Genomic DNA, 27,543 nt, shown 5'->3' on the forward strand with positions numbered 1-27,543 from the left:
CCTTTTGAAAGAAGTATCATAAAATGTTAGTTTGGGCTGCCTCTGATGACGTTAGCTAAGCAATAAACATCTGAAAGGAGAAATAAAATCTTAAATGAAATTTTCCATGTGAGAAAAGAGAACACTCGCAGCAGTCTATGAGTAACCCTATTCGAAAAATAAAGATGTGCAAAACATTTTAAAGGCAATTGAGAAAGACCTATTAGGTTATTTCATGGTTAGAGTCAGATTTTATCCTTAAAAAAAAGTAATAGTGAGTTCTGACCCCAGTAGGTGGCAGTTAACCAGTGTTTTACCAGTCATTGGTTAATTAGTTAAGACATAGCATCATGCGGATAGATAAGAAGATAACAATAAGAATCCCTGAAATCCCCAAGGACTCTTTCCCAAAGAACCTAAGAACTTTTTGCGTAATACTCAAGACACGTTTGGCTTCTGCAATTACAAGAGGTGCTCAACATGATTTGTGTTCATCTTTTGTTATTAGTATATATTGAGTATTACAATTTTAATATAGTTTTTGCTTTCATAAAGTACGTATACTTTTGGCACCCTCTGAATATGCAATATAAGGTATGTGTTAATGTGATTAGAACATATTTTTAGGGTTCGGTGCAGTGTCTCACCCTGTAATCCTAGCACTCTGAGAGGCCAACGCAAGGGATTGCTTGAGCTCAGGAGTTCAAGACCAGCCTGAGCAAAAGTGAGACCCTGTCTTTACTAAAAAATAGAAAAATTGGGGCAGCACCTGTGGCTCAGTGAGTAGGGCGCCGGCCCCATATACCGAGGGTGGTGGGTTCAAACCCAGCCCCGGCCGAACTGCAACAACAACAAAAAAAATAGCTGGGCATTGTGGCGGGCACCTGTGGTCCCAGCTGCTCGGGAGGCTGAGGCAAGAGAATCACATAAGCCCAAGAGCTGGAGGTTGCTGTGAGCTGTGTGACACCACGGCACTCTACCGAGGGCAGTAAAGTGAAACTCTGTCTCTACAAAAAAAAAAATAGAAAAATTGAGGCAAGAGGATCTCTTGAGCCAAGAGTTTAAAGTTGCTGTGAGCTATGATGCCATGGCACGCTACCCAGGGGACAGAGTGAGACTCTGTCTCAAAAAAAAAAAAAAAAAAGAAAGAAAGAAAAGAAAGATGTATTTTTACTATGCAAGATAAAAGACTTCTCAACCACAAGACTCTTGGAAGTCATTAAAAAATACAGTAATGTTTCAGGATATAAAATCAGTGTCCACAAGTCAGTTGCTTTTGTATACGCCAACAACAGCCAAGATGAGAGGTTAATTAGGACTCAACTCCCTTCACCATAGCCCCAAAGAAAATGAAATACTTAGGAATATACCTAACAAAAAAGGTGAAGGACCTCTATAAAGAAAATTATGTAACCTTAAGAAAGGAAATAGCAGAGGACCTTAACAGATGGAAGAACATACCCTGCTCATGGCTGGGAAGAATCAACATTATTAAAATGGCTATGCTTCTCATAGCAATTTACCGATTCAAAACCATCCCCATTAAAATACCAACATCCTATCTTCAAGACTTGCAAAAAATGATTCTGTGTTTTGTGTGGAACCAGAAAAAACCCCATGTAGTTAAGGCAGTTCTTAGTAATAAAAACAAAGCCGGGAGTATCACCATACCGGATTTTAGGCTCAATTACAAGGCCATAGTGGTTAAGACAGCATGGTATGGCGCAAAAATAGAGATATAGACATTTGGAATCAACTAGAAAACCAGGAAATGAAATCAACGACTTACAACCACCTAATCTTCGATAAACCAAACAAGAGCGTCCACTGGGGAAAAGATTCCCTATTCAATAAATGGTGCTGGGAGAATTGGATATCCACATGTAAAAGCTGGACCCGTACCTTTCTCCACTCACAAAAATTGATTCAAGATGGATAAAGGACTTAAATTTAAGGCATGAAACAATAAAAATCCTCAAAGAAGGAATAGGAAAAATACTGGAAAATACTGGCCTGTGGAACGATTTTAAGAGGAAGACTGCCATGGCAATAGCAACAACAGCAATAATAAACAAATGGGATTTAATTAAACTGAAATGCTTCTGTACATCCAAGGAGACAACAACCAAAGCAAATTGACACCGTACCCAATGGGAAAAGATATTTGCATATTTTGAATCAGACAAACACTTAATAACCAGGATCTATACAGAACTTCAATTAATTCACAAGAAAAAAAACAACAATCCCGTACATCAATGGGGAAGAGAGATGAATAGAATCTTCTCCAAAGATGACAGACAAATGGCCAGCAATCATATGAAAAAATGCTCATCATCCTAATTATTAGAGAAATGCAGATTAAAACCACCCTGAGATATTATCTAACCCCAGCAAGAATGGCCTATATTACAAAATTTCAAAACTGCCAATGCTGGCGTGGTTGTGGAGAGAAAGGACCACTTTTACACTGCTGGTGGGACTGCAAACTAATACAACCTTTTTGGAAGGAAGTATGGAGAAACCTCAAAGAACTCAACCTAGACCTCCCATTTGATCCTGCAATCCCATTACTGGGCATTTATCCAGAAGGAAAAAAAACCTTTTATTATAAAGACACCTGTACTAGGCTGTTTATCAGAGCCCAATTTACAATTGCCAAAATGTGGAAACAACCTAAATGTCCTTCAACCCAGGAATGGATCAGTAAGCTGTGGTATATGTACTCAATGGAATATTATTCAGCCATAAAAATGGAGATTTTTCAGCATTTGTACTAACCTGGGTGGAGGTGGAACACATTATTCTTAGTGAAGCATCACAGGAGTGGAGAAGTATGAATCCTATGTACTCAGTTTTGATTTGAAGACAATTAATGACATGGTGGGGCATGGGGGAAGGGGAGAGCAGACAGAGAAGGAGGGAGGGGCTGAGGGAGAGGAAAAGAAGAAAAAAAAAGAAAATAGTGACTAATCTTCACATAAATTGGTTTTAATTTTGACCAAAGTATATTACTTAAATATTAATTTTTAACTCAACATGTTAATATGTTGTTTAGGGTATTGTATCCTCATTTATAAGTGACATATGTTTGTAATTTTTCCTTTATTATAATGTATTTTCTCCAACTTTAATGTCGGGTGTACCCAGATCAAATAGAATGATTTTGATGTATTTCTTCTTTTTCTATTGTCTATAAGATTTAGCATGATCTGTTTTTTGAAATCATCTTTTACTTTTATTTATAAATATTAGTTGTCTATTTTCTGATACTTAAAAAAAAAATAAGAAGAAATTAGCTGATGACTCCATACTGAATCTCAGAGTCAAAGCATTCTATAGTAGACATACTCTTATTTGACAATGTTAATGTTACTTTCTTTACATTATTATTATTGCTTAATATTTCGATGTAGCAATTGTCTGATTTCTTTTCTGAATGTATTCATGTTCATTCATTCTTTACAAGGTTTTTGTTTCTAATCCTTATCTTAAACATTGTTATCATTATTATATTTTAAGTCTTTTTAATTTTGTGAAGGCAAAAAAAAAATGGAAGCCTAATTAACACGTGTATATGTAAAAATAAAAATTAAAAAAAAAGATAAAGACTTCTATGAGAACTTCACTATTTTAGTACTTGCCATACTGGTATTTATCATATATCTCAGATAAAGAAATTTGGCTCTGAAATCCAAAAAGACTTTCTTTATAAAATCAGCTAGAAGTCAGTCTCCTGAGCATAGATGCCAGAGGTATTACATAGTAATTACACCCATTTGTTTTCCTCTAACTGGACTGATAATTTCTGTACAATTTCTCAATTTTATTCATCTTCAGTTCCATCGTTTGTAATAAAGTGCTTTGAATTTAGTAAACACTTGGAAAATACTGTTTCATTGTTCAGAAAGGGTTTTTTGCCATAGATTTTTCCAGAATATTAAATCAAAATCAAGTCAATAAATATGTATTGAACCAAAGTTATATGCAGAGCACTGGAACTAAAACCAATAACGTGAAGTATAGGCCATCACCTGTTTCCAGTTCAAACCACAGTTTGGAAATCAGGAGGTCAGTGGAGATTTTGATGTTAGAATAAGCAAAGTGAGAAAAGCAAATGATTTAGGACTCAGTGGATATACAGGATTTTAGTGACCAGTTTGTCGTCCATAACAATAAATTTCAAATGCTGCCCTCTTTTCTCCATAGAGAATTGGTAGAAGAACTTCATCCATTAATGAAAGAAGCCCTGGAACGAAGACCAGAGGTAAGATTTTAAATTTAAGTCACTGACGCTTGATTTACTTGGACAAGGGTGTGAATTTCAACCAAGCCAAATAGTTTCCCCTAAAGAATACACTCAATCATTTTTTAATAATGACACTTAATATTTCAACTTTTGTTGTTTTTATTATTTTTAGTATTAAGAATTTAGTTCTATGGATTTCATATCCTAAATGTACAAATGCAAAACAACTTAAATAGTCACGTATATGAAAACTCATTGTCCTCTTCTTTGAGTTCAACATGATTTCAGTGTTTGGTTTGTTTGCTTGTTATTCAAAAAGAGTTGAAGGACCAAGAATGTAATTTGTCTTATTTGGCATAGGAAGCATTTTCCTCAACATTGTCTTCCTCAAAGTGAATTCTGAAAAGAATGAACTTACAATGTACTAGGATAAAAATAATAAGACTAAAAGAAAAAATCAGTTTCCCATATAGTAGCTATGACACAAGAAATAGAAGAAATTGAGCAATTTGAAAACGAATGGTGTTACCTCTGGGACCAAGGGCTGGGGGCATTATGAGCATCCCTGTCCCTTTCATGTGTTTCAGATTGTTGAGCCTTTCAGCAGGTACTGGGAGCACCAGGTTAGTTCTCAACCTGCCCTCCCAATAAATATTTATTGACCCACTTACGATCTGTTTCTCTTACAGCCTGTAATAGCAAGCATTTTCTCTAAGGATTTGGAAGAAAGAAAACTACCTGTTGTCTTTTATGCTTAGAGCATGGAAATGGACTCAATTAGGCCTATCTTTCATACAGTTTTTACAGTAAATATTGCTTTGCCTGTGTTCTTAAGTGATATCACCTCTTTCTACACAGAACAAGAAACGCCGAGAACGGCGAGACTTGTTGAGGCTACAACTACTTCGAATTTTTGAACTTTTGGCGGATGCTAGTGTAATAAGTGACAGGTAGCGTCAAAATTCTACCGAGTTGATCTCTCCTTACCAAACTGGTCTTTTGTGTGTGTGTGTGTTTCTCTCTCTTTTGTTTTCTTTTTTAAATATGATATCATTTACTAAGATGAGTCAAAAAAAAGCTTGCTTTTCCTTTTCTTTTTTCCTTCTATTTATGCTGCCTATAGTTTAGGAACAAGTTTGGTGTGTGATTTCTGACAGTGAATCTTGTTTTTCACGAAGCATGTACCACTTGGACATAAAGACTGACCGTCTAAAAGTTTAACCTCTTTCTGTATTCCAGCACAAATGGAGCTTTAGAACGTGATACGTTAGCCCTGGGAGCTTTGTTCTTAGAATACGTAGACTTGACCCGCATGCTCCTCGAAGCAGAAAATGACAAAGAAGTTGAAATTCTTAAAGATATCCGGGCACATTTTAGTGCAATGGTGGCCAACTTGATTCAGTGTGTTCCAGGTATAATGATACATCACTGCAAGTTACTTTTCATGTTTATTTATTTTATTATTGTGTTTTCCTTTTTAATCCCACTGGCCTGTATACAGGTCTTGGATGTAATTATTTATTTAAGATACTTGGGAATACACTTGAGAACAGATTGTTACAATGCACCAGAATTGGGAAGGGAACAATAGGAATTAAATATGGCATTATGCCGGTCATTTCTATTCTTTATTTTGGTTCCCATCTGAAAATGAACTTATGTGATTTTTTTTTTTTTTGAGACAGTCTCACTGTATCACCCTCAGTAGAGTGCTGTGGCATCACAGCTCACAGCAACCTCAAACTCTTGGGCTTAAGCAATTCTCTTGCATCAGCCTCCCAAGTAGCTGGGACTACAAGTGTCCCCACAACACCCGGCTATTTTTTTGTTGCAGTTGTCATTGTTGATTTTAGCTGGCCCAGGCCAGGTTCGAACCCACCAGCCTCAGTATATGTGGCCGGCACCCTACCCACTGAGCTATGGGTGCTGCCCCACTTATGTGATATTTATAAGGAAGGAAGTAATTCAGAGGGAACAGTCACACAGGCTTATTATTTTCACATTATCTCTGTGCTAATCTGTGAACAAGTAATGTCAGCAATATTCCTGCTCTCTGACTCTCCCCTAGCAACACATTGAATAGATTTCTATATAGCTTACTACATATTACATTTAGTTTAACATTACCTTATACAATTACCTTTCATAGCATAAATACGTATCAAATGTTTTCATTCTAATAGAAGCATAGAAAATAAAACAGCTGGACAGTTTGCTGTAAAAATTGTTCCAATTACAAATTTGGGACATAATTACCAAAAGGCAGAACTCAGCTCAACCACTGTCTCTGTTTCTCATTATTTTGCTGTTAGTAACCTTCTTACCAATCCTCCTCATCTTTGATGACACTAAGGTATGAGTCAGCCTCTTTAGTTAAAGTGTATATTTGAAATAGTCTATACTGTGTTTTAGAGTTCTTCCCAAAGACCAGTGGCATTTTAGATGTAAGCAGCAGCTGAGTGGGAAATGTTGTAGTTTTCCTAGGTGTGGATTAGAAAACAGTCTCTGTGGGTCCCATCTCTGTTCCCCACTCTGAGTCAAGGTGCTGCTAACTGCACCGTGAGGAGAGGAAGAGTGCACACGGAAAAAGAAAATTTAACTTCACTTTTTAAATACATATTTTATGACCTAAAGAAAATAGGAGTTAGGAAATGAAATTGTTCCTTCCCTCAAACTTAAGAATGATAGATGATAGTGATACAGACTGTATTCAGTCTTACGGACTAACTCCTGTGTTTCTCCCCAGTTCATCATCGGAGATTTCTCTTCCCCCAGCAAAGCCTGAGGCACCATCTTTTCATCTTGTTTAGCCAGTGGGCAGGACCCTTCAGCATTATGTTTACTCCTCTGGATCGTTACAGTGACAGAAACCATCAGATTACAAGATACCAGTATTGTGCATTAAAGGTAGGTGACACTCTATTATATCCCTCATAGAGTGACTTTTGTCAGATCATTGGTCTCCTTCCTTAAACTGACAACCATGCTTTTAAAATAAAGTTAAAATAAATAACACTAAATAATATAATAAAATATTATATATACAAAAAAACAGGTGCACACATGTACATAAATATTTAAACTGACTTCAGAAATTCTAAAATATTCACACATAAAGACAGAAAATGTGTGTAAATGTGTAAACATTGCATTTGGGCTCATAGTTTTAAAATGCAAAACTTTTTCAAGCTCTCACTTTATCCAGTGTTTCTCCTCTATGAAAACCATATTTTTTTCCTCATTTATCCCTTATATAGCTGCCTTGTCAATTAACTTTCAATCTAAGGGAAAAAATAGGTATCAGGAAAAATGGGTGTAAGTTCAAAATCTACTGAGAGGTTCGTTCACTTTCTAGTCATCTTCTGTCCTAGAAAACTGGCAGATATAAATTTCTGTCCTACTAGAATTGTTCAATATCTTCAGAAGCGGGACTCCTTTACCTTTAATTTCCTTTAGAAAATTAACTGTGTATCTGCTCTGTCGTTCATATCGTAAGTTACTGACTCTCAGGCAGACTTCCCGTCAGTGGAGCTAATTTAAACTATGGCCCAGGTATGTGGCTCCAGCTTAAGGCGCGCAGGGCCGGAGACGCCACAGACTCGCGACCCGGAGCAGCTCGGAGCTGGTGAATAATAGCTCTTCAAGTCTGCAATAAAAAATGGCCTCCAATAAAACTACATTGCAAAAAATGGGGAAGAAGCAGAATGGAAAGAGTAAAAAGGTTGAAGAGGCAGAGCCTGAAGAATTTGTGGTGGAAAAAGTTCTGGATCGACGAGTATTTCCTGAAGTGGAAGGGATTTACAGATGCTGATAATACTTGGGAACCTGAAGAAAATTTAGATTGTCCAGAGTTAATTGAAGCATTTCTTAATTCTCAAAAAGCTGGTAAAGAAAAAGGATGGTACAAAAAGAAAATCTTTATCTGACAGTGAATCGGATGATAGCAAATCAAAGAAGAAAAGAGATGCTGCTGACAAACCAAGAGGCTTTGCCAGAGGTCTTGATCCTGAAAGAATAATTGGTGCCACAGACAGCAGCGGAGAATTAATATTTCTTATGAAGTGGAAAGATTCAGATGAGCAGATTTGGTGCTGGCAAAAGAAGCAAACATGAAGTGTCCTCAAATTGTTATTGCTTTTTATGAAGAGAGACTAACTTGGCATTCTTGTCCAGAAGATGAAGCTCAATAATTGTTTGCATTGCTTTTTATATATATTTATATATATAAAAAATCTGGGTCTTGAGAGTGTGAAGAAATAACTACATTCTAATAAATCAAGTTTGATATGTTCATTTTGAAAGTAGTACTGGGAGAGTCATTGGGGGGGCTTGCATCAATAGCACTGGTTACTTTGAACAAATAAAAGCTTTCTCTAGTTGCTTCCTTTATCAGAAAAAAAAAAACACTTGATACCATGGTATATTATTTCCTCTGCATTAGAAAAACAGCTTTTCTAAATACTAAGGGAAATTTCCATAGCCATTATTCAGTAAGAACTTGTGTTTAACTCTTCGCCTAAGGACCATTCTGGGGTTGTTGTTTTGTTTGTTTTTTTTTTAATTTGTTTCTGTATGTGTATACGTGACATTCATATGTAAATTATTTTCTTTGTTTTTAAACATTCACCAAAACAAAAATCACAGGTAAGCCCAGGTGTCTGCAATACCATCATTCTGAGCAATTTAATAATAGAAAATTTTCCTGAAGCCATAATGTTTCAAATTAAATAGTTGATTCTTAATTCGACAGTTTAAATGGATAATTTAAAAACAGCCATGTCAGAATCTGTATGTATAGTCATATAAATGCAAAATTGTGTTTACAAAATTTCTAAAAGGAAAAGCTTTATCATAACCAATAACCTACCCACTCACATGAGGAAACTAGACAAATCCTGGTGTGTTCTAATGAGGTAAATGAATAAGACTTAGTTAAATGGTCATTAAAGATTCTTGTGGTAATCCATTCCTATGCTTGGCTTACAGAAACCTAATAAGATGGTTAAACCATGTTGGCAGTTTCATAAATGTGTGAACAAACTCTGTAATCTAAAACTATTGACGTGCATGTTTTTTCCTTACCACAACTCATTCCTTACATGTAGACTCAAACTTTTCAGTATTTGGGTTACTGGTTGAGCAGAAGCCATAAAAAAAGTCATAATAATCAGAATGTTATCTAATTGTATATTGTTTACTTTTATTGTAAATAATAGTGAACAGTGGTCAATAAATAGTTTTATATCCATTTAAAAAATAAAAATAAAAAAAATAATAAACTATGGCCCAGGCAGTCAGTTGGACCTGCCAATTACAGACTTGATCCAGATTCTCTTCTCTTACTTTCTCTTGATTTCTTCCCCTGCCTTTATTGGAACTAAAGTTTATATTTTTAATTTACTTTACCTTTGTTAAGGATCATAATTTCTTATTTTTCTATATTTCATAGTTTGTCAGTTCATTATATTCATCATATTTTGTCAAGAAAGCCAAATATGAAAAGCTATATTTATCCCATAAACAGAATTCACTGGAAATCATTGAAGGAAAGTTTATTTTAAATATTGGGAAATGGTTACTTTATTTTGAATACTTATACAGAGTTTTTATAGGTATAAAGTTATGTGTCCATAAAGCTAAATGTATGGTTTTTAACTCACAAAAAGAGTCAAAGGCCAGATGCCATGGCTTACGCCTGTAATCCTACCACTTTGGGAGGCCAAGGTCAAAAGATTTCTTGAGGCTAGAAGTTGAGATCAACCTGAGTAAGAGAAAAACCCCATCTGTACGAAAAAAACCCATAAAAATAAGCCAGACATGGTGGTGTATGCCTGTAGGCCCAGCTACAAGGGAGGCTGATTCAGGATGACTGCTTGAGCCCAGGAGTTTCAGGTTATAGTAAGCTATGAAGACTCCCCCTGTACTCTAGCATGAGCGATAGAATAAGGCTCTGTCTTTAAAAACAAAAAAAAAGCCAAATTTGAATCTGATATTTTTTACTAAATCTACTAAAGAATGCTTTGAAATCTTGGAGAAATAAAACTGCTTTTAAAGGGCCTTCATCATTTATAAATCTGATTTTGTGTTTTACAAAATCTTTTAAGAACCATTAGATTATTTTGGGTTGTATTTTCATGCTGTGTTGTGTTTTCCTCCTTAGGCGATGTCTGCAGTACTGTGCTGTGGTCCTGTCTTCGACAATGTGGGGCTTTCCCCAGATGGCTACCTATATAAGTGGCTTGACAACATTCTGGCTTGTCAAGATTTACGCGTAAGTACTAGGCAAAAATACGTTGTTTTTAAGTGTCTTTAGTGTCCTGTCTCAGTTGAGCCACTGAGACATATAAGCTATGTTCACAACACAAACTCTTCATGTGTCAACCACACAGCATAGGTCTACGTGTTGCTCACGTTACACTACAATGCATCAGAATGAAAAAATATAGTAACATCCACCAAAATTGACCATAAATTGTGCCAGAAAGCAAGTCTCAAAAAAGTTCAATTCGTTGAAATGATGCAGACTATGCTCTTTCATCACAGTAACATTACACTAGTATTAAATAACAAAAAGATATTTAAAAGTATACCCCCAGGTAACCAGTGAGTCAAAGCATAAATAACAATGGAAACAGGAAAATATTTTTAACTGAAGAATACTGAAAATATTACCTATTAAATTTGTGGGCCATTAATAAAGCCTTGCTTAGAATGAAATGTATGGCCTTAAATACATGCATGTATTAGAAAGAAAAAAATGGCTGATAATCAATGACCTAAGCATCCATCACAAGAAGTTACAAAAACAATAGCATATCAAACTCACAAAAAAGTACAATGAAGGAAATAATAGAGATAAGAGTAGAAATCAATAATAGAGAAAAAAATTGTAATGTTCAACAAAGCCAAGAGTTGAATTTGTTAAAAGACTAATAAAATTAATAAATTATGACAAGTCTAATCAAGTAACAGAGAAAGATAGAGTGACAGAGACAATAAGCAAGAAAGAGTGAGAGGCACATGTACCTAACATCAGAACTGTAACGGGGATGCATCACTACAGACGCTATAGACATAAAAATTGAAGAGAACATATGAACATTTTTGTGGCACTAAATTTGAAAATCTAGATAAAATAGACAAATTCGAAAAGGGGGAAGGGCAAGATGGCCGACTGCAAGCAGCTTCCGAAAGAGGCTCCCATACAAAAGGGAGGATAATGTCTAAAGACAGCCCAATAAAGCTGAAGACTGGGAGCCCAGCCAGGTCACCTCTGCTGAGGCAAGCTGCAACTTCAAGAAACCAAGCTTCAGATACAAAATTCATCTGAAAGGAAAAGTGTCCGTCCCCTCCCCCAAGAAAGCTGTGGTCTCTTTGTTCTTCTGTCTCCTTTCCTTTTTCTCTTTGTCTGCTCCTGTGGGTTTTCTACAGACGAACGGTGAAGTGTGGGCATCTTGTCTCACCCCGTGGGTGAATGCTGTGGGACATGGAGACTACTTCCTCAGAGGGACCCTGTGGTGGACTCTGAACACTCTCAATAGGCAGAAAAACTGAACTAAAGTCTTCCCTGCCATTCTGAACTTCCAATACACCCTTCCTCCCTTACCTGATGAACCAGAAGCCTAACCCCTGCTGACACTGAGGGAGGAGGTTCTTGAGCAGTGCCCCCCACTCCCTGTCTGCAAGACCAAGTGCTCCCTCAGCAAGAGACTCCGGGGGCCACGCCCAGCACCCACCACCCCCGGACCCAGCGAGCCGCTCCCAACCCTGCCAGGGGATTCTGCCAGTGCCCGCGCGACCCAGCGAACCCTGCCCACCCCTGCCAGGGGACTCTGCCGGTCCTGCGCAACCCAGAGAGCCACACCGCCCCTGCCAGGGGACTCTGCCAGCGCACACGTAACCCAGCAACCCCTGCCAACCCTTGCCAGGGGACTCCGCCGGTGCCCACGCGACCCAGCGAGCCATGCCACCACTGACAGGGGATTCTGCCAGTGCCTGTGCAACCCAGCAACCCCCGCCCACCACTGCCAGAGGACTCCGCCGATGCCTGTGTGACCCAGCGAGCTGCGCCCGCCCCTGCCACGGGACTCCACCAGCGCCCGCCCCTGCCAGGGGATTCTGCCGGAGCCCACGTGACCCAGCAAGCCACACCAGCCCCGGACAGGGGACTGCGTCGGCACCCATGCAACCCAGAGAGCCGTGCCCGCACCTGCCAGGGGACTCCACTGACACCTGCGCAACCCAGCGAGCTGCGCCCTTCCCAGAAAGGGGACTCTGCTGCCACCTACCCTACCCAGTGAGCTGTGCCTGGTCCTGCCAGCGGACTCCACCAGCACCAGCACAACCCAGCGAGCCATGCCTCCCCGGACAGGAGACTTCGTGACTGGCGACACCCCTGCTAGGGGACTCTGCCAGAAACCATGTGATCTAGGGACCCCGCCCTGTGCCTGCCGGGCCTCCCCACGCCCACCCTGGCCAGGGACTCCGCCAATAAATGCAAGGTCCTGCGCCTGCACCAGGCACCCACCGGGCCTCCGCCCAACCCGGCCAGGAATTCCAGGAACTGCGCAACCCACATCCTCCCTCCCATACCCTGCCTGCCTCCGCACTGGCCTGCCCGTCCAGCCAGGGACTCTGGTAACTGCACAAACTGCACCCTCCCTCCAGAGCCCTCTGTGCCTATGTGTGGAGCCCTCCTCCTGACCAGAGACTGCTGGAGCCTTGGGATCTCTGTGCCAAAGTCACCAGGCGCATGGTTCTAACACAACTGTGTGCACCATCCCCCGCCCTATTGCTGGATCCGGGTGTGCCACACACCTGAGCTGCTCCCACAGCTAGCACTCCCTGGCTGGGGCAGTCCTAGAGGAGCTACACAGGGTCACTCCCTACAAAGATCCAGTAATAATATAGTGATCCTGCCAGGGTCTAATCTCGGAGAGACAGCTCATGAACTCTGAGGCTAGCCAGAGGCAACGGGGAAAAACAATCATGAGGCAGAATCAACAGAAAAACTAGGCAATATGAATAATCAGAGTAGATCAACTCCCCCAAAGAACAACAAGGCAGACACAGTACAAGATCCCATGCATAAATAAATGGATGAGATGTCAGAAACCGAATTCAAAATCTGTATAGCAAATAACATCGAATTAGAATTCCAAGCAGTAATCCAAACGATGTCTCAAGAATTCAATGAATTCAAAGACCAAATGACCAGATTTTGACACATTGACACAAGAAGTTACATCCCTCAAAGATCTGAGAAATACAGTAGAATACAGAATGGAGCAAGTAGAAGAAAGGATTTCAGACATTGAAGACAAAGCTTTTGAATGCTCCCAAACTTCCAAAAAGAAAGAGAAATGAGAGCAAAAACAGATCATTCTCTTAGAGAGCTCTGGGATAATTCGAAGAAAACCCATGTTCACCTTATAGGGATCCCCGAAAATGAAGTAGCTTCACAAGGCACAGAGTCTTCTCTCCATGAGATTATGAAACAGAACTTTCCAGACATGCCAAGAGATTCTGAAATTCAGATAGCAGACAGTTTCAGAACTCCAGCACGACTCAATCCGAATAAGACATCCCCCAGACACATCATAATCAATTTCATGAAAGTTAATATGAAGGAGAAAATTCTGAAAGCAGCCAGATGAAAGAAAACCATCACCTACAAGGGGAAGAATATTAGAATAACTGCAGATCTCTCTGCTGAAAACTTTCAAGCTAGAAGAGGATGGTCATTGACTTTTAATCTCCTAAAACAAAATAACGTTCAACCCAGGATCCTGTATCCAGCTAAACTAAATTTCCTTTATGATGGAGAAACTAAATACTTTAATGACATTCCCATGTTGAAGAAATTTGCCATAACTAAACCAGCCCTCCAGGATAATCTCAGACCTATCCTCCATAAAGACCAGCATAAACTTCCACCACAAAAGTAAACTCACCCAGAAACTTTTGATCAAATTCCAACTTCCACAGTCACAAAAGGATTAAAAATGTCCACCGGACTTTTGAAAGGCTTATCAATATTCTCAATTAATGTGAATGGTTTAAATTGTCCTCTAAAGAGGCACAGGTTGGCTGACTGGATACAAAAACTCAGGCCAGATATCTGCTGCATAAAAGAATCTCATCTTACCTTAAAAGATAAATATAGACTCAAGGTGAAGGGATGGTCATCTATATTCCAGGAAAATGGAAAGCAGTAAAAAGCAGGCGTTGCAATCCTATTCGCAGATACAATAGGCTTTAAACCAACTAAAATAAGGAAAGATAAGGTTGGACGCTTCATATTTGTTAAAGATAATACTCAATATGATGAGATTTCAATTATTAATATTTATGCACCTACCCTAATGTGCCTCAATTTATAAGAGAAACTCTAACAGACGTGAGCAACTTAATTTCCTCCAGTTCCATAGTAGTCGGAGACTTTAACACCCCTTTAGAAGTGTTGGATAGATCCTCCAAAAAGAAACTAAGCAAAGAAATTTTAGATTTAAATTTAACCATTCAACATCTGGATTTAATGCACCCAACCAGAATGTGCCTCAATTTATAAGAGAAACCCTAACAAACATGAGAAACTTGATTTCCTCCAGCTCCATAATAGTCGGAGATTTCAACACTCCTTTGGCAGTGTTGGATAGATCCTCCAATAAGAAGCTGAACAAAGAAATTTTGGATTTAAACCTAACCATCTAACATTTGGATTTAGCAGACATCTACAGAACATTTCATCCCAACAGAACTGAATACACATTCTTCTTATCAGCCCACGGAACATACTCCAAAATCGATCACATCCTAGGTCTCAAGTCTAACCTCAGCAAATTTTAAAAAGTAGAAATTATTCCTTGCATCTTCTCAGACCATCATGGAATAAAAGTTGAACTCAGGGCGGCGCCTGTGGCTCAGTGAGTAGGGCGCCGGCCCCATATGTCAAGGGTGGCAGGTTCAAACCCAGCCCCGGCCAAACTGCAACAAAAAAATAGCCGGGCGTTGTGGCAGGCGCCTGTAGTCCCAGCTGCTCAGGAGGCTGAGGCAAGAGAATCGCGTAAGCCCAAGAGTTAGAGGTTGCTGTGAGCCGTGTGACGCCACGGCACTCTACCCGAGGGCGGTACAGTGAGACTCTGTCTCTACAAAAAAAAAAAAACAACAACAACAAAAAAAAAAATTTGTAAAAGTTGAACTCAATAACAACAGGAATCTGTATACTCATACAAAAACATGGAAGCTAAATAACCTTGTGCTGAAGGATAGATGGGTCATAGACGAGATTAAGAAGGAAATTACCAACTTTCTGGAACAAAACGACAATGAAAACATGAATTATCAGAACCTCTGGGATACTGCAAAGGCAGTCCCAAGAGGGAAATATATAGCACTGCAAGCCTTCCTCAGGAAAATGGAAAAAGAGGAAGTTAACAACTTAACGGGACATCTCAAGCAACTGGAGAAGGAAGAACATTCCAAACCCAAACCCAGCAGAAGAAAAGAAATAACCAAAATTAGCAGAATTAAATGAAAGTGAAAACAAAGGAATTATACAACAGATCAATAAATCCAAAAGTTGGTTTTTTGAAAAGGTCAATAAAATAGATAAACCTTTGGCTAACCTAACCAGGAGAAAAAGAGTAAAATCTCTAATTTCATCAATCAGATGAATGGTAAAGACGAAATAACAACAGACCCCTCAGAAATTCAAAAAATCCTTAACGAATATTACAAGAAACTTTACTCTCAGAAATACAAAAATCTGAAGGAAATTGATCAATACTTGGAAGCACGCCACCTACCAAGACTTAACCAGAATGAAGTGGAAACATTGAACAGGTCTATATCAAGTTCTGAAATAGCATTAACTATACAAAATCTCCCTAAAAAGAAAAGCCTGGGACTAGATGGCTTCACATCAGAATTCTACCAAACTTAAAGAAAAACTAGTACCTATATTATTAAACCTCTTCCAAAATATAGAAAAAGAAGGAATATTATCCAACACATTCTGTGAAGCAAACATCACCTTGATCCCTATACCAGAGAAAGACCCAACAAAAAAAGAAAATTATAGACCAATATCACTAATGAATATTGATGCAAAAATATTCAATAAGATCCTAACAAACAGAATCCAACAACACATCAAACAAATTATACACCATGACCAAGTGGGATTTATCCCAGGTTCTCAAGGCTGGTTCAATATACGTAAATCTATAAATGTAATTCAGCACATAAACAAATTACAAAATAAAGACCATATGATTCTCTCAATTGATGCAGAAAAAGCTTTTGATAATATCCAGCATCCCTTCATGATAAGAACACTTAAGAAAATTGGTATAAAAGGGACATTTCTTAAACTAATAGAGGCCATGTACAGAAAACCCACAGCCAAGATCGTATTGAATGGAGTTAAATTGAAATCATTTCCACTTAGATCAGGAACCAGGCAAGGTTGCCCATTGTCTCCATTGCTCTTTAACATTGTAATGGAAGTTTTAGCCATTGCAATTAGGGAAGAAAAGGCGATCAAGGGTATCCACATAGGGTCAGAAGAGATCAAACTTTCACTCTTTGCAGACGATATGATTGTATATCTGGAAAACACCAGGGATTCTAGTACAAAACTTTTAGAAGTGATCAAGGAATATAGCAATGTCTCAGGCTACAAAATCAACACTCATAAATCTGTAGCCTTTATATATACCAACAATAGCCAAGCCAAAAAAAAAAAAAAAAAAACACTCAAGGACTCTATTCCTTTCACAGTAGTGCCAAAGAAGATGAAATATTTGGGAGTATACCTAACAAAGGATGTGAAAGATCTCTATAAAGAGAACTATGAAACTTTAAGAAAAGAAATAGCTGAGGATGTTAACAAATGGAAAAACATACCATGTTCATGTCTACCCAAAGCAATATATAATTTTAATGCAATTCCTATTAAAGCTCCACTGTCATATTTTAAAGATCTTGAAAAAATAATGCTTTGTTTTATATGGAATCAGAAAAAAACTTGAATAGCCAAGACATTACTTAGAAACAAAAACAAAGCAGGAGGAATCACCCTACCAGACCTCAGACTATATTATAAATCGATAGTGATCAAAACAGCATGGTACTGGCACAAAAACAGAGTGATAGATGTCCGGAACAGAATAGAGAACCAAGAGATGAATCCAGCTACTTACCATTATTTGATCTTTGACAAGCCAATTAAAAACATTCAGTGGGGAAAAGATTCCCTATTTAACAACTTGTGCTGGGTGAACTGGCTGTCGACCTGTAGAAGACTGAAACTGAACCCACACATCTCACCATTAACTAAGATAGACTCTCACTGGATTAAAGATTTAAACTTAAGACATGAAACTGTAAAAAGACTAGAAGAAAGTACAGGGAAAACTCTTGAAGGTATCAGCCTGGGTGAATATTTTATGAGGAAGACTCCCAGGCAATTGAAGCAGCATCAAATATACACTACTGGGACCTGCTCAAACTAAAAAGCTTCTGCACAGCCAAGAACGTAGTAAGTACAGCAAACAGACAGCCCTGATAATGGTAGAAAATATTTGCAGGTTATACCTCCGACAAAGGTTTAATAACCAGAATCCACAGAAACTCAAACGTATTAGCAAGAAAAGAACAAGTGATCCCATCTCAGGCTGGACAAAGGACTTGAAGAGAAACTTCTCTAAAGAAGACAGGCGCACGGCCTACAGACACATGAAAAAATGCTCATCATCCTTAATCATCAGAGAAATGCAAATCAAAACTACTTTGAGATATCACCTAACTCCAGTAAAATTAGCCCACATAACAAAATCCCAAAACCAGAGATGTTGGTGTGGATGTGCAGAAAAGGGAACACTTCTACACTGCTGGTGGGAATGTACACTAATACGTTCCTTTTGGAAGGATGTTTGGAGAATACTTAGAGATCTAAAAATAGACCTGCCATTCAATCCTATAATTCTTTTACTAGGTATATACCCAGAAGAACAAAAATCACAACATAACAAAGACATCTGTACCAGAATGTTTATTGCAGCCCAATTTATAATTGCTAAGTCATGAAAGAAGCCCAAGTGCCCCTCGACCCACAAATGGATTAATAAATTGTGGTACATGTATACCATGGAATATTATGCAGCCTTAAAGAAAGATGGAGACTTTACCTCTTTCATGTTTACTTGGATGGAGCTGGAATATATTCTTCTTAGCAAAGTATATCAAGAATGGAAGGAAAAGTATCCAATGTACTCAACTCTACTATGAAGCTAATTTATAGCTTTCATATGAAGGCTATAACCTAACCTAACTATAGCACAAGAATATTGGGAAAGGGCCAAGGGAGGGGAGGGGAGGGGGGAGGTTGGAATGGAGGGAGGGTAACTGCTGGGGCCACACCTACGGTGCATCTTAGAATGGGTACAGGCAAAACTTACTAAATGCAGAATACAAATGTCTTCATACAGTAACTAAGAAAATGCCATGAAGGCTATATTAAACAGTTTGATGAAAATATTTCAGATTGTATATGAAACCAGCACATTGTACCCCTTGATTGCACTAATGTACACAGCTATGATTTAATACAAAAAATAAATTAATTAAAAAAATAGACAAATTCCTAGAAAAACACAACAGAAGAAGAAAAAGAAGAGTAGGATAGCCAAATAAGCAATAAACAAATTGAATCAGTAACTTGAAAGTCTTAAAGAAACAAAACTTTAGGACTAGATTGCTTTACTGATAAAGTCTACCAAACTTTAAGGAACAAATTGCATGGATTTAATACAAATGCTTAAAAAGAAAACAGATGAAGAGGAAATACACCCCAATACATTTATGAGACCAACAACATAACCTTGATAATTAAACTAGAAAATGATGTAGAAAGAATGAAAATTAAAAGGTAATATGTCATTCATTAGTATAGATGCAAAAACTTTAAACAAAATACTAGAAAACTGAATTCAGTGATATGTAAAAAAGATGATTCATTATGAAATTGAGTTTATTCAAGGACTTCAAGGTTGGTTTAATATTCAAGTATCTGTCAGTTCATTAGTATATTAGTTATATTACTAAAATCTTAAAAAGAAATATATGATCATCTCAGATGCAAAAAAAGAATTTGATGAAATTCTACATTTATTTATGAAAAAAACTTCTGGCAAAACTAAGAATAGAAAATTCTGGCTTCTCCTGGAAAAACGTGCATACTCACTGTCAGTATTTGACAGTAGCTTCAGGAATTACCGATTAAGTGTCTTATTAATTCTGTCTAGTATGATTATTTTTCATATAAAAGTCTCTGGTGAAGAAGAGTATATTAAAGCTGTATTACTTTTTGAAAGCTCAGCAGCTAAGCTTCACATCGTATATTTAGTAATTAAGCCTCACAATCATACTCCCTCTGATTTTTTCCTTGAAAGACATTGTTTACATAGAGGATATTCTTGGTTATATTAGGTTTTTTAACCAAATACACATACTTTTCAGAAAGATTTTAAACACAAAAGGAAAACATACTGAATGAAGTCTTCATCATGTTTTCTGAGTTAAAAATTGAGAATGAATGGACCCTATATAACATCTATATAGAGTCAAATTTAGTGTGTACACTTCGGTTTTCAGTTGAACATTATACCCTCTTAAAGAATAATGACATAAAAATTAATCAAAAATTTCTTTTACTCAATTCGTGTTGGCTAGGCTTGATCTTGTGTCTTTCTCAAGTAGATTCTTTCATTAAATATGAATAATACTGATTTGCTCTTTGTGTTCAGGTTCATCAGCTTGGCTGTGAAGTTGTTGTCTTACTACTGGAACTTAATCCTGATCAAATAAATCTTTTCAACTGGGCAATTGACCGATGCTACACGGGTTCCTACCAGCTTGCATCTGGATGCTTCAAAGCCATAGCAACTGTGTGTGGAAGCAGGTATGAATTTCTGCAAGCAGTGGTCAGTGGCAGTTGTAATAGCAATGTTTGAGAGCCGATTGTGTTGGAATTATCTGACCACGTAAATTACTTGGGAATATAAAATGGCTCAGAAGTCCTCAGCAGATAAACGGCTGTCTAGAAGTTTACAGTTCTATTGATTTTTCTCATTTTGTCAAGAAAATGATTTGTTGTTATAGCACCCTTCTTTTTAATTCCCTGGAACTTCACAGTGCTATGTTACAGCAGGATTTGAAAATGACAAAGAAGATACGTTAAATGAACTAAAGGAATGTCTAGAAATGTTTGTGACAAGGATGAACTGTAAGCTCTTCACCCATCTTCAGATCAAACCAAACCCAGGAAGTGGCCTAAAATTTTTTAATGTTCAGAATTTTAGAAAGGAAAAAATCAGAAGAAAATGTGATATCCCAGATTCTATAGATGACGCTTTTAAAACCACTGCTCTTGTTACATAAATTAGTCATTCAGTGATGCTATTTAGTGTTATGATTTATTGAATGAAATAATTTCACAGCTAAGATGAAAGGGCTAATGAAGATTCCTTCAATTGCATAACCTATCCCCCAAAGAGGTTGTATATTGGAAAATGGAGAGAATGCAGTGTAGCAGCCCATATAGCCTAAGGCTAGGAGGAGAGAGAGTTATAAGAAATACCTGTATAGCTCAATAATGGAACACCTTGGTGGAAAGGGCCTGGAGAGGGATTTAGCTCTCCTAACAAGCATGAGAGCTCGCGAGATGAGAGCAGTGTTGAATTGGCAGTCTCTGCACCTGTGGTGTCAAGAGGCACGAGATCAGCCTTATATTAGGCTGGAGGAGAAGGCAGTTGGGAGCGTGCACATTCTATCATGGACTGCTTCCTCTGACTCTGTCTCCTCTCCTGCCTGCAGAACGCCAGCACGGCGTCTCTCTGCTGAAGATTACCAATCTCTGCTAAAGACTAAGATCTGTCTTTCTAAGAAGACTGCTTTACTCTCTCTAAGACACTCTCCCTCTGTCCAGCTAAAGTAGATAGCCCTCAGGCACCTAAGAGACCTGAGCAAGGTAACTTAGCGGTCCGCGTCCGGAACCTAGTTTAGCTGGGCCCAAGACCTGGACGGTCCTGGGCCCTGACAGGTGGTGTCAGGAATGAGATGTGACAATGCAGCTCAAGTTTTCTTTAAAAAAAAGATTCACATTGACTGTCAACTTTACTTTTTAATTAAATGTTGTACTAAATTAAGGGAGTTAAAGTGAGTTAGTTTTAAATTCCAACTTATTAAGGGTCTAAATAAGAACAGTATTTTAGAAGACATCTAAGTATCCTGTTTACAAAGACAAGTTTCTTTGTAAAACTTTTATCTTTCTTTTCTAAAGATTAATAGGTAACATTTCATGCCTAAAGCTTTCATTTTCCGTAATCTTAGTACTAGACTTTTTATTACAAACTTTTATCTCCGTAAAAGTTATAGCAGATAAATATAACAGCATCCTAAACCGTCTTGATTTTCCAGTGAGTTTTATTTGATGTAAGCATTACTAAAAAACATACCTACAGGATGTTACAGAAAAGAACATGGTTGCAAAAATCATTCTCCAGTGTTTTTTTAAATTTTCAGATATTTGAAGATTCTAAACATTAAGTTTTGTTCACACAACCCTATGATTTAAAAAAAAATGTATTTAGAATCTATGACTTGAACCTTATTGAAAAAAGTAACAGTAATAAAAGTTTTACATCTTTGCTGCCCTTCTCTCAGTGAATTATCCTAGTCAAATATATTTCATTGCACGGCCATTTCATAAAGTACCATACAGTATCTCTCCAAATAAACCTAGGTAGTTTTCCTTAGGGAATACAAGTCAATGCTTTATGAATTTAGCAATATAGTCTCCATTTCAATACTGTCACAAAAATACTGGGTCATAAAACCTTTTATCTTCCGAGTAGATACGTTAGGGTGTCTTCCTAAACTATTTTGGTTTCTTAGACAAATACTGCCTTTTTACATTGCTGACACTCAGCTACTCCTAAGGAAGGGCATGATGCCAGGGAAGATCATGGCTGGCATGGAACTGTCCAGAGAGTGGTCAGCACTTCTGCCATTTGTCACCACAGAGCATGTTCAGAATTTAAAGTTTCGGTTCTGGCTTAAATTTGCTCTTTCCCCATAAATTCCTAGCCTACGTAGTCCAGCAGGCCTCCAGATATGCTTCAGCTCTGTGATTATGTTCACAGCATTTCTTTTCCAAAAGCAATTCTGTTGTTTTTAGCTTTTGCTTCATTTGATTTCAGTGAGTTTGTGTCTAACACGTAAGTAAATACCTTAGCTTAAGAAATGTGTTTCTGAAGAGTCATATGCAGACTAAATCATCTTTTAAATTTCTCAAACAAGTTACCTCTTGGATAACTTCCACTAGTCATTTTCTAAAGCAAAGAATCCTTCTTGTAAAATAAATAATTACCTCCTTTTCAAATAGGAGTGATTTGTGCTGGATTTATTTTTAGAGGAATATGACAGTTTATAAGCAGATTCATTTATTATGGAACTACTTATAACTTATACTAGAACACCTAAAAGATCGATTTTTTTTAATGCTTTTACCGATTTAAATTTTCTACCTTTAGTTTTAAAAGAAGAAATTAGCCATTTTTGCATGGGAAATACATCAATATACCTTAAGTGACAACAGGAAAAAATTGGCTCTCTACATTCTTTGTTTTAGTTTCTTTTACAGAAGTAAAGGACTCTGTGTGTGTGTACATGTGCATGTGTGTGAACACACACATGTGTACCATGAACTCACTGGTCTCTAGTCAAAACTATATCGCTATGCTATACTCTGATTCCAATGATATTGGGAGAGAGAAAGTCAGACACAGTATAAAAGTCAGCAACGAATATAAAAGTATAAAGTGATGGTACAATTAACAATATTAATTTTGTGGAATTTTTCATAAAATATGCTAATATGCTTGATTAAAAGCTATTAAATTCAGTTCACTGCTATAATTTAGCACAAAAATAAATTGCTTACTAGTCAGTGAGCTTTAGTTCAAATAATTATTGGGCTTCTGTGCGTGTTCTTTTTCATTTTCCCTTCAACTCCTAATGAGATTAATATGGAATAAATAAGGAAATTGAGAAAGAGACTAAATGATTTTCCATTTACCTTTATAAATCAAGGTAAAAAGTATATTAAAAAAATATAGGCCATTTCCAATCACTAGCTTAATTCATCAGAATTCTCTTCACATTTAATTAAATAATTAAAAATTGCATTATTTTTTACTTTGACCTTCCAACATGCTGTTGAAATATGTTTAATAGTTGTTTTAAAGCATTAGAGTTTTGTTGAGTTTACTTTTGGTCATGAGTTTTGTTGCCATATCCTTGTTTTGCCTTAACCTTGTATAAGTCTTTCCTAATTTAAATCCTAGCAGATTGGAATTTTTAAAAGTAAATATCCATTTCTAAGGGAATACTATCCATCTATTAACAAGGAAGACACGTGAAGCTTATAATTCACAAATTTCAATCATACTCCCTAACTGGTGATAACTAGCTTTGTTTGGTTGTGTCAGCCCCCTGGAATATTTCCAGAGAACAGAGTTTGGGAATTTGGGCTCTGGAAATATACTGTCCTGGGTTCTTCCGTGAGTTCACAGATAGTCTCCATCTAATCAAGCCATGTGCTCATGAGCAAATTACTACAAATGCTTACTCATTTGTAGGATGAAAGTGATGATAGGGTTAGGCAAGGATTAAATAAAACCAATTGGTATAAATTCTAGCACATAGGAAGCACCCTAAAAGCACTTAATTATTCACTAGTTGTTGGAGGGGAAAAGCTGTGAAATAATCCCCTCTATTGACTAGTAAGATCTGTTCCTTTTCAGAATACCTCAAAGCTATCCTGAGCTTTGTCATTTAGTTCTAAATAACCCAGAGCTGGTGGAAATTTCCCAAATTCTTCAAAATCTCCTCTCTTCTAATTATATTTCTTATTTACTTTTTGAGTCATATCTACCTTCCACGTTTATTTTATCATTTGATTTCTATTCCGTATAATCACAACTGTCTTTACTTTACTGTTCCTCTACCTATGTTGAATAATTAAATACTGAAAGGTATAAGATTCCATTTATAAGCCTATTTTAGACATCTGAGTACAGATATTTTATTTGTGCTCTTTTGCTGTTTTTGAAATTTCTCATTTTTTCCTCCTCTGGGTTGCTTTTCTTTTCTGTATCTATTATTTCTTTCAGCATTGCTCCCCATGAATTTCATAGCTCAGTCTTAAGCAACAAGTTGAATGGTCAAGTGCATGGCCCTGCCTGTGTAAGAGGGAGGCTTTGTTTACCTCTTTCCTGCCTTCAAATCCCCAATGTTTTTCAGTGTTCTTATATATATATATGTTAAATCCCTGTGTCAGAAGACAGAAAATGTAAGTAAGGCTTCTCTGCTACTATGGAGCACAGAAGGGAGCTTCTTTTCTGCTTTCTCAAGTCAGAAAGGTCTGTTTTTGGACATTGTAATTTATAGAAATTCAAGATGGCACTGGCTATGACATGTACTGTCCAGAGGCTGTCTGGGAGGCTGAGAGTACTTTAGGAAAATGCTTGAATTATTTAAAACAAAAATCTTGAATTCCTTGGATTCAGCCATATTCTGGACTCTACCACTTCTACATGACCTCAAGCAAATACTTACCTTCTTCTCTAGAGCTTGTTGTGAAGATTAGATGACAAATCAGGTAACTGGCACAAAGTAAGCACATTATATCACTTGTCATCTATCATTCATCATCATTCGTACTGTCACCATCATCACCACCACCATCTGGGAGGAGTTCCTGAACTTCCCATCAGATATACTAAACTTATGCTGGATTCACCTAAAACAAGTTCAAGAGAAGTAATCATTTTTGGAGTGCAAAGGAGTCAAACTGTTTTGGAAGGCAATATAGTAGTATCTACTAAAATTTTAAATGTGCCCTTGGACCCAACATGACCTCTCTAAGAGTCTTTTCTGAAGAAATACTTGTACATGTGATGTTTGTGGCACTATAATAGCGAAAAATTGAAAATAAGCTAAATGTCTATCAATGTATGTTAAACGTTGCATACCCCAGGAAACAGACTCTGAGGTGGAGATTTGAGTGCAGGTAATCTAGTAAAATGTGCCCTTGGGATCATCATCTATGCAGAAATGAAGGAAGTAGGACTGGGCAGAGAAAAGGAAACCTTGGTCAGTCCCACAGGGGCTACTGCAGAGCAGGCATGACCTTGGCCTAAGCAGAACTCTCTAACTGAAGGTAATTACCAGGGCAGGAGTTTACTGAGAGATATAAGCTGCCAACAACTGTAGATGGAGGATAAAGTGCCTCATCCTGAAAGAAGAATCTAGGTGGCGCACCACAGCATACACTGTAAGAACAGTTATTTATAATCCATACTGTGAAATACTCAGCAGCTATGAAGAAGTGAACTTCATAGTTCAGTGTTAAAGAAAATCAGCAAATAATACATGCAGGTAGTATAATTACATTTATGTTTAAAATCCCGTGCATTGGGGGAGGGGTATTTAGGTACACATATTTGTGTAGATGCTTAGAAAAGAGTCGAAATATCAAAATATTGACAGTGATTGCTGCCAGGGTAGGAATATATCATTTGCAAGAGAGAAAGGAGATGGAATATTTCTACATTTTCTTCTCCACACCCATCTACAATCAGCAATAACTTGCCAGCCTTGCAAGTGAACCATCTTCAGAGTTAGATGGAGGGTATTATTTCATAGCTTTTCCCTCCAACAACTACTGAATAATAAGTGTGTTGCTTGAATCATTTTAGAAGAAAAAGGTATTCATGTATCACTAGCATCATTAAATAATATTTGAGTAATATTAAAAGTAAAACATGGACAACTTTTTTGTATATTTAACCAATTTTCATTATCTTTGCTCACCATAGTTCTGGTAAAATGGGGTATCTTCGTAGTAGAACGTACCTTTCTAGATGAGTGATTATCTTAGTCCTTTTCTTGCGCCTTGTAGCAGACTACCTGGAGTTGGGTGATTTATAAAGAAAAGGAACTTATTTCTTATAATTATTGAGAAATTCAAGGTTGGGGGGCCAGTGATTCTTGAGAAACAACTGTCACTGCCTCCCACCCCTGCTGCAAATCCTGTCGTCCTTCTCTGGAACTTTTAAGGTGAAGTCCACACCACAGACTGGTCATCTTCCAAACCTACCCACCACCCTAGCCCCATCTCCTTCTTTTCCTCTACTTATTTCTTTTACTCAGTCTACTACATGGAAATTCCTTTTACAGAAGGTGTCTTGCTATTTCATTCTTATAATCTTTCAAAATGCTGTTCTTTCTGCCTAGGATATCCCACACTACCTTTTCTATGGCCTGGCCAATGTCTCCTGGTGCTTTGAAACATTTTACTTGTTTCCTCCTCCGAAAAGCATTCCCTAACCCCATATCTGACATCCCTCATGAGGATTCTTGTGGGTTCTGTGGACATTCCTACCACAATACTCATCAGGAGGAGACTGTATACAGTTGTCTCTGTAACTAAACTGTAAGCCTTCCTTGAGGATAGAGACCAGACTCACAAACTTTGTATCATCAGTACTTTATGTTCTTCCTGAAAACAGGTACTTAATAAAGTTAGGGGATCAAATGACAGTGTTAATTCAGCGAGCTTTTGAGAAGTTTAGCACACTGTCTTATGTCCTTTTCACTTGTAATTTGGCTTTCACTAAAATCTATTTGCATCAGATAGATTTTTGTTTTCTTTATCCTGGGGTTATAACATTTAATTTTAAAAAATAATAATGTCAATTTGCCCAACGCTAACCTTCTACTGATACATGGCAAAAGGAGAAGGCCAAAAAAAAAAACAAAATGGCAAATGGCTGACTGGGGGTGGGAATGTCTGCAAGTGAGGTCAGGGTGGCATCTAGAATTGTGAGAGGTGATGATCTATCAGGATTACCAGCCATGCTGTCTTATAAACCCTGCTGTTGATTTATTTGTATTTTTTTTTTTTTTTAGGAACTATCCCTTTGACATAGTGACATTGTTAAACCTTGTTCTGTTCAAGGCTTCTGACACCAACAGAGAGATTTATGAAATCTCCATGCAGCTCATGCAGGCACGTATCATTTCCTGGCATAGAAAACATCATTCACCCTTGAGTGCAGAAAACAGTAATGGCAGTTGATCACTAAATTGCTGTTTATCAAAGGGTTTCATTTATTTCTATATATCATTGGTGGATATAAAGAGTGAGAAAACCATTATATACTCATCTGTAAACCTAGTAGTTGATG

The 27,543-nt window shown here is 37.5% G+C and overlaps 1 protein-coding gene across 5 annotated transcripts in view; it reads left to right on the top strand.

Moving 5' to 3' along the window:
* Positions 1–27,543, top strand: part of FRY (FRY microtubule binding protein) — a 486,067-nt gene that overhangs the window by 363,604 nt on the left and 94,920 nt on the right. For all 5 annotated transcript variants that reach the window (XM_053563486.1, XM_053563481.1, XM_053563483.1 and 2 more), the window contains 7 exons: positions 4,189–4,246; positions 5,087–5,178; positions 5,468–5,640; positions 6,975–7,135; positions 10,389–10,499; positions 20,038–20,192; positions 27,266–27,365. In XM_053563486.1, the coding sequence (XP_053419461.1) occupies positions 4,189–4,246; positions 5,087–5,178; positions 5,468–5,640; positions 6,975–7,135; positions 10,389–10,499; positions 20,038–20,192; positions 27,266–27,365 (850 nt within the window). The remainder of the gene's footprint in view (positions 1–4,188; positions 4,247–5,086; positions 5,179–5,467; positions 5,641–6,974; positions 7,136–10,388; positions 10,500–20,037; positions 20,193–27,265; positions 27,366–27,543) is intronic.

The sequence above is a fragment of the Nycticebus coucang genome, chromosome 15 (genome assembly GCF_027406575.1).
Source record: "Nycticebus coucang isolate mNycCou1 chromosome 15, mNycCou1.pri, whole genome shotgun sequence".
NCBI classification, from domain to species: Eukaryota; Metazoa; Chordata; class Mammalia; order Primates; family Lorisidae; genus Nycticebus; species Nycticebus coucang.